General features: G+C 29.4%; 1 protein-coding gene across 2 annotated transcripts in view; it reads left to right on the forward strand.

The window, feature by feature from the left end:
• LOC106690805 (uncharacterized) overlaps positions 1-6,374 on the forward strand; it is a 37,733-nt gene extending 31,359 nt beyond the window's left edge. For both annotated transcript variants that reach the window (XM_014436381.2, XM_014436382.2), the window contains exons 8-9: positions 4,452-4,751; positions 5,330-6,374. In XM_014436381.2, the coding sequence (XP_014291867.1) occupies positions 4,452-4,751; positions 5,330-5,602 (573 nt within the window). In that variant the 3' untranslated portion in view covers positions 5,603-6,374. The remainder of the gene's footprint in view (positions 1-4,451; positions 4,752-5,329) is intronic.
• The last annotated feature ends 2,296 nt before the right edge of the window (positions 6,375-8,670 follow it).

Here is an 8,670-nt window from a genome sequence, read left to right on the forward strand (position 1 = left end):
TGGTAGACAAAATTAGATAATTAACAATAAATGGTGGAAATTATAAATGTTTTCCCTAACTGAATTTTGTATTCTAGGTTAAATTGACTAAGATTTATTTTGGCATAATAGTAACCTTTTAATAACTTTGTTGAAGCTCTGATATTAAAATTAAGATAGGATAATTTATGATCCATAATGCTTTTAAAAATAATAATAATAATTAGATTCTAATTGAAATCGTTAAGTAATACATATCTTTGAGAATGACCAAAGTGGCCAAAACGTTTAAGTTTTAAGTGAATCAAGAAGTTGAGACTCTATGGATAATTTTTAATATAATTGATTAATAAATAACCACTTATTATTACTATTATGTGGAAAAATAAACTTATTTGTTATCAAAAAATACAATTATAAACTATAGAGCGACAGTTCAATAAAATTTATTATAATGAAAATATATTGAAGCAAAGAAGATGCAGAAAAACGACCAAAAATGCACAAATAAAAGGAAAATATTGAACCAATTTGCCTGAGAAAGTAATTCTTTAAATGACATTATGTACCCAACCTATGAAGTTCCCTTAATTTACCGATGCCTTTAGTCATAATATAACAGGTTTACAATCTTAAATGTGTAATTAATAAAGCACGTAGTACCAAGAAGTCCATACGCCGTTATAAAGTAATTTTACTTTCTGAAATAAACGTTTATTACAATTTTTAAAGGGGTCTCAAACTGGCCAGACAGACGGTATTATCTAATCTATTATAATGAGATTTTTTTTTATATCTAGTGGTAAAGTTTTCATTGCTGTTGAAATAATAGACTTAGTGCAAATGTTGCTCTGCCTCCAGTCCTAAACCTCGTTTACCCTTCAGGCATAATTTCCCTCCTTACTCCAAGGAAGTGTTCTTATTGTGTTCCTTATCGTGAGATTATAAATACTGACTGATATTACATCTAAATAAGGAGATAATTATTTTCGAAACATATTTTATTGAAGAAATAAAACGAAAACGATTCGCTGTAAATAATAAGCGAAACCTAATAGTGCTATGTCAAAAAATGTTATTTATCTTAATTTTAGTTGATGAATTGTTATTTACAACTCCTATCTTCTATAGGAAATCCCCGATAAGTTGTTAAGACTAACAAAAGCGTGTACGAATGATCCTAAATCCAGAAATCTGATACAAGGAGATGGACTCTCGCCAATGTCGTTGAACCTAGCTTTCGAAAAAATGTTTAGAAGACCATCACACGAAAATGATGGTATGCACGTCGGAACAAAATATGAAGTCCTGGCGTGTGGCGACGACCTTGTGGTCCTAGGAAGTAACCATGATGACATGCAAAAACTATATTAAAAAAAACACAGAGGAAATCGGCTTGCAAGTAAATGAAGATAAAACAAAATATTTAATTGTAAGCCGAAAAATCCATCCTACATGGTCTACGTGAATGGCAAATCGTTTCCGAATGTAGAAAGTTTCAAATACCTCGGCTCCAAAATAACATCAATAGATAATCAACAGACTGAGATAGAGCTGAGTTTAACATTGTGCGAACAGAGCCTTCTCTTCGTCAAGAATACTAATCCCGAAAAAAATCAAAAAATCTGAAACTAAGGGGTTACCATGATAAAGCCAGCTCTGATATACGGCTGTGAGACCCAAACAGGTACCCTAGAAAGCAGAATTGCAATATTTAAACGGAAAGACCTCCGTACAGTTATAGGAGCCTGATGTTATTTGAAAGAATAAAAAGGTAATTTAAATTCTATCAAATAACATAATATTATTTTCTAATTTTACTTGTATAGATAAAGCAAGGCGGAATAATGAATGTTGTTACCTTAAAGATCAAAACGAATACGAATTTATACTCCTCGTCCCGCCCCTTAACATCCCATGCTTGGAGTTCCCCTCACCTTGAATACATTTACTAATACAGTTAGAACAGTAATTGAAACAGTTCACTTATCTAACATTTTATAGTTTGTCCTTAAAACTTAAGAATCATTGTATCGATCAGAAAACCATAAAAAATCACATTAACCACTGACGATCGGTAAGTCATCATGGCATAATATTTTGCTCCTCAAGGCAAATCTTTGAACGAGCAGGCCCTCATACCGGCTTCATCATATTTCCAATGTTATGAAAATGCTGCTCTTTTTACCATATACAGGTAGACAAGTGATAAACGGCCGAGACGCTCTAGCTATCTCCGGATATGATACAAAAGATATCTCCAAACAACAAGTTATGTTGCTTTAATTATACTTTTGAGAAAATGTAATAAAATTAATTTTTGAAGTTAAAATATTTTAACGGAATAATTCGAATATCTCACGCTATCGTACTTTTCTATCAATGCATAGGAACTTTTATTCATAATCTACATACATGAAGAATTATTCGGAATATAATGCTCCTTCATTTTATAGTATTTTATACCTCCATTAATAAAATTATAAACGGAATTCAATTTTTTAATAAAAACTGAAAAAATCTGTAAGAACACAGGTAGTCTTTCACTGGCAATAAATATTAAATATATTATAATCGTTTGAGAAAATTACTCTTATAGTTTGCCATAATTACAAGGATATTTAGTATTTTAAGAAACAATATATTCATATGTTTTAAAGCCCTATAAATAAGCGTTCAAAATGTGTAATTTTACTTTATATATAATTTTTTCACCTTTTTGAGACTGATTTTTATTGTTTAAATAAAATGATTTGTATTCAAGTTAAGTTTCAAAATTTATTTAAATGTCGGTTTCGGCCAACCTCAAGGATAATCTTAAATATAAATTTACACCTCACTTCTAATAATTTAAAAAAAAATGTTGTTATGTTCTGAAAGCAGCTCTTTAATCTAGGTATTCAGAAAGGTTAACAAAAACTATCACATCATCAAATGAAGTAACGCTACAGGCCACATGATTCCCAACTTGTCACCGATTTATTTTACACAGCTGGTCGATCATAAAACCATTCAATAACAACATAATATTGTATTGTTAGAGGGTTTACTTGTTTGTATCAAATTTCAGCTTGATCAGAAAATTTAAATTTAGGTAAAATTGGAATAAAATATTAAGATAAACAATAATGGATTGGACAAGATCCTAAAACCAAGGAACAAGTTGTAATAGGCGTCATTTTCGATAAGTTAATGAGAAAACATCTTCATTCAATATTCCCAAAAAAATGTTGTTAATTTTTAATAATTGGTTTTCAGATTTTCCTAATATAAATTTATTGAGGTAGGAGCGATACATTAAGCGGGTATTAGCCTGCATTAAAATGATACTAACTTTGAATATTTATTGCATGACAGTCATTAAAGAGTCAATGATTTTATGGATTTTTACATTACATTACGGCATCTGTAGTTTTCTAAATTACAGTCAGGAACCGAAACGGTTTTCATTACCGCATCATTAAGCAATTATAGGCTTTCAGTTATTGAGCGCATTATTTCAAGTTTTTGCTAAACAAAAATTTCAATGATGTAATAAGTAATTCAAGAGAAACGTGCAAAAAAATTAGTGATGATCAGCGATGAAATTTCCACAATAACGTTGTTTAAACTTTTTCTGTTTCTTGTTAATATCTTTCTTGAGATAGCGCTAATTTAGAAAAACCTACGCTTGCCAATTGGGCTGTTTCCCCCTACATCTTGATTCAATTTTTAAAGCAATTGTGGTGTCAAATAAATTCAGAAAACATTGCTTTTTGTTACTTGAAAAAAAAAATAGCTTTTTGTAAACTGCATTTTTTCAATCTCTATTTGCACTTAGATTAAAGCAAACTAAACATACCATTAAGTAGTTAGTTCAAAATATCTTGGTAGCAGTAACAATTTTCATGATATTAATGAAAATAAACTCATAAGTTCTATTTATTTATTTTTTTAAAAACAATTCACAGTGAAGGTGATGCCTAGTTATCTAGTGGTGACCAACCTATTCTAAACATGGTAGGGGTAAGTTCTGTGGGCCCGCCAAGGAATGAAAAAGTCAACTCTCCGGGCCGGATTCGAACGATTGACCTAGGCCTAACCATTTGAGCTCGGACGGTCCTAATTTTTATTTTGGTTGGAAATCGATTTTTATTTATGAAATGTATCTCGAGAAATGTAGAGCATAAAGACCAATTTGTTATTTATTCTAATTTAAACAAGAAATAGCATAATAATTATTTTAGCACAAAATTAAAAGTAAATTGATTCTACACATGATTTTTTTTTTTTTTTTACAATATTAAAAAATATAATATTTTCACATATGTAGGTTTTCCAAAATACACTAAAATATGACAAGAAGTAACTCTTAATGGATAAATTAAAATAACTGCTTGTTCTAGAATGCATTGGTTTAGCCCCAAAACATGTATACACTATACTAAAATAAACTTATGATTTATTACATTTATATGATGTCCTTATTATAGCCTGAGAAAGCCTACTTCTTGCAAAGCATCGCCAAACTGTTACATTTCGACAATGCCTACCGGTGGCTTGACTACAAGATGCTCCTCTATCCCGAGACCTGCGACAGCGATGTTTTCCGTAGTCTTCTCCAATACCACCACGGCCAGGACGCCGCCAAAATCTACAAAAGGATAGCAATGCACTTCGTCTTGTACGAACCGGACAAGGCATTCACCTTTGCCAATAAAGCACTGGCCATCGAAAACGACCTGTGGTTGGTTACCAACAATGCCAAAGGAACCAACGAGGTTCCTATTTATGTGAGTACTTTAAAATACCTCATTTACTTACGTTATATTCCTAAATCTACAGAATGATACAGATTATTAAAAATCTGAAATTCAATTTTAAGGCAGAATAAATAAACATGAAACCTCCACCTACACTATTGTTCCTATTTTTCTCCAGAAACGAAAAAATTGACCCTACTTATCGAGGAAATTCAACTATTCAATGTTCATTGATAGTGCCTAATACCGTAAGTTGAGCTTTAGTCGAAATCTGAAAATATATTTGTTTTTAATTTTGTTAGTAATTGAAAATAATCGGATAAAGCTAAAACATAACCATAATTGGGCGACTCAAAAACTCTGCTAAAATATGAAAAAAAAACAATATTCTGGGGTCAACCCTTTGTTTAAGTCACTATCAAGCAAAACTTTAACGCATAATCTTCTAATTTACTTTTTATGAAGAAGCAGAAAAAAAAACCTCAATTATGATTTTAAAAAAGTTGAACCACAAATCTTAAGAATTGTAGAAAGCTATCAATGAATTACATATAAAACAATATGTATCTTTCAAAAGCACAGATTATTATTATTATTTTTTTTTTCAGGATGAGAAGATACTCATCTTCGAAAGTATGAGCGGCATAGGCTTCTACAGATTCATGGTATACTATGCACATGTTTTGTCCAACGGAGAACCGGCGCGTCAGTTCCTATGGCAGATTCAAGAGGTACTGCCATCATACCTCGAGGCGACCCAGTTCAGCCAGGAGTGTCAAAAGATGATTGACATCCTCCTCAAGAACGAGTTCTACCGTGATCCCCTCAAGGTTCCTCACAGGGGCAGTTACCAAACTGCTGTTATACACTGCTATGATTGAAAGGAGTTTTTTCTCCATCGACTGTTCTTAGAAATTTAAGAAATTTAAATTTGAAATAGTAGAGACTTCAAAGTCATAGAAAATTTAGTATTTGGCTGTGATAATAGGTTCCTCTAGATGGTTTAGAAAAGTCATGTTCCCACCAACTGACTATGTCTGAGTTAGAAAAAAAACTAAAAGATATATAATTATATCAAAGGAATAAACAAATAATAAAATTAAAGAAATATATAAAATTTTCGGTACACCTAATGAACATTTAAAAAAATCGGAATCTATAATTATAATAACATAATGACACTGAAAAAATCCAATATATCTACATACATTGTTTATCTCAACAATCCTGTTTTTATAAAATAATTTGATTCTGAATAGCTGAATGTATAATGCTCCGGATTATATTTAATAATTGTTACTAAATTAACTTTTTTCATATGAAAAAATTAAATAATATTGGTTGAATAGTCAATGCTAAAATGATTTATGTTTTAATGGGAAAGATTATCATTTCTCTTCACATTACAATTTTAATTTTCTCTTAAATAATTTCAAATTTAATACAACAGTACCTTTCATATGAAAAGAGCTTATACCTTAATGAATGGATAAAACAAGTTGAAATTTGATAGCAGTTTAAAAAAAAACAATAATATAAATAATACAATATAAACTTTTTTTTCAAATTCGGGGGCTTCCTTATTTGATATTAATGCAACAAAAATTTGAAAGATGTTTTTTGTTATGTTTATTTAAAATATTAAAATTTAGGACAAATCTATATTTTTAATATTTGCATTATTGTATGAGTGACTTTTAAAATCTTGCCATCTAACAAAGTTGTTCCTATTACTCTATACAAAAAATCATATTTTTTAAAATTTTAAGTAGTCATCATAAGTAAAAGAATTGAAGTATTTTTGTTAGTGTAGTAATATGTATTAAAAGTAAACTTAAAAGATAAGACTGAATAAATTTATGAACAAAGTAATTTTATATTTTTCTAATGACAATAATTCATAACTAAGCTATTTTTAAAAATGTTTTTTTTGAGTCAAATTAAATATAAGGAATCAGTATATAATATCAGGGATCACAGGGAATACAAGATAGTGAGTTAAGAAATGTACTAAATGAGTTCTATGCAATGTGATCAACTCCTAAACTTTTCTGTACAAGGTGAAGAAACTACAAACCTACAACTCTATAACTCTCAGAGAATCAGAGTTAAAAATCTTCTTCCCTGCGTACACAAGTTGAGAGTAAAGATTACACAATAAAAATAACTTAGTTTGTTCAGTAGTTAATCAGCTTGTGGAATTCCCATTGATTACCGATATATTCACATGTTTATTACGGGTTTATTTTGTAAAATATAAATTATTTGTATGGATAAAACCAATAAAAAATTAAGTTTCTGAAAACTGATTTTTTGTTAAATATAACCCAAAATAAATCTTTCTACACACAAATATGATATAATTATTCTATTCGTGATTTGAATATTTGAACAGCAGAAGTATATATTCAAATAATTTTGTAATTATTAATGAGATTCAATAATTTTTAAGAATTAAATGTTATCAATAAAATTCTTCCTAATGCTAAATAATTTTGATATTATTGATTTTATAAAACATATATATGTTTGTGATTAATATTGAGTTAAATAAAGAAATAACAATCCAGATAAAATAAATAATTAAAAAAGATTTTACTTGCTCCTTATTTGTAATAAAAATATCCACACATTGTAAGAATATTGTACATCAGTAAAATTAAGTTTTTATGTCTTAAATGTAGAACCTTTTTAATACATTTTTATATATAGTAAAGTTTTGATTGAACTTTGAAGTCTGTTACATTTCCTTTCTGCCGGTAGTTATAAGAATCTAAGCTTTGCATGCGCCAATGAGTTTTTGAGAACTCAAGAAGTGCAATAGTGAGTTAGATAATAAATAAATTTAGATAATAAATAAATCAAACTTCAGGATTCATTCAGAAGTTTACATGAAAGATGCATTCAAGAAGTTTTAAAATAAATGTCACAATATATATATACCTAAACTTTGACTCAGTATCTCATGAAAACAGGAATATCATTTGATAAATTCAGAATGAATAATTATTGAATCATGCTACTGATTGAAACAAAACAAGAATATTCACCATTAACTGTTGAAACGCCAAATTATAAATCACAATCGAATATTCCTTAATTATAAATATGAAGATGTTGATCAGGGTTGCAGTCAAAAAAGAACAAAAATATTTAAAAAATTTTTATTATATGAATTTTTGCCCCACTTTGTAGGGCTTCATCAGGGCTTTTTGAACGGCTTTATTGACTTTGGTCAAAGTACCCAATAATATACCCAAATAGGGGTACAACTCATAAGGCTGGGTGGACTCCTGAGGGTCCCAGAACAGGTGCTGAAATTCATCGAAGACTTTCGGTTCAGTACGGGAACAGTGTTTTGCCACAACGGAGTTTCTACGAATAGATTAAAAAATATAAAAATGATGGTCACAACTGAAAAAGTCATTAAGTATTCACGTGAAATGGTGCTATTAGACAGACGAGTAACTATTGACGAAGTATCACATCGACTGCAAAATAGTCACGGTTCTGCCCACAAATTCATCCAGAACAGATATGGGTTTCATAAAGTTTGTGCAAGGTGGGTCACAAAAATAACTCACACCAATTAGTACAAATTGGGTTAACTGTGGTCTTAAGGAGTTTTTTCTTCCATCATCCTGATTATTTAATGTAATGTGATTTTTAAAATTAATCCCATAAAAAACTATAACGCAGTTATTCATTATAAATATTTTATGAAATTTTTGATGATTTTTTTTTGTCTCTTTTAAGCATAGTTATGCATTTTTTAATTATTTAGGTTTTATTGAATTTAATGATTGAGGAGGTGTTAGTATTCTACGATATATTCCTATACAGCCAACTCCGGCTCGCACTATTTATTAATTAAAGAAAAAAGTTGTAAATGATTCATAATATAAAGTTTAATTTTCAGCTTTAGTAATATAAATGATCATTAAATTTA

This window comes from Halyomorpha halys, unplaced genomic scaffold, assembly GCF_000696795.3.
Source record: "Halyomorpha halys isolate HHAL.00 unplaced genomic scaffold, Hhal_1.1 Scaffold1878.1, whole genome shotgun sequence".
In the NCBI taxonomy this organism is placed as follows: domain Eukaryota; kingdom Metazoa; phylum Arthropoda; class Insecta; order Hemiptera; family Pentatomidae; genus Halyomorpha; species Halyomorpha halys.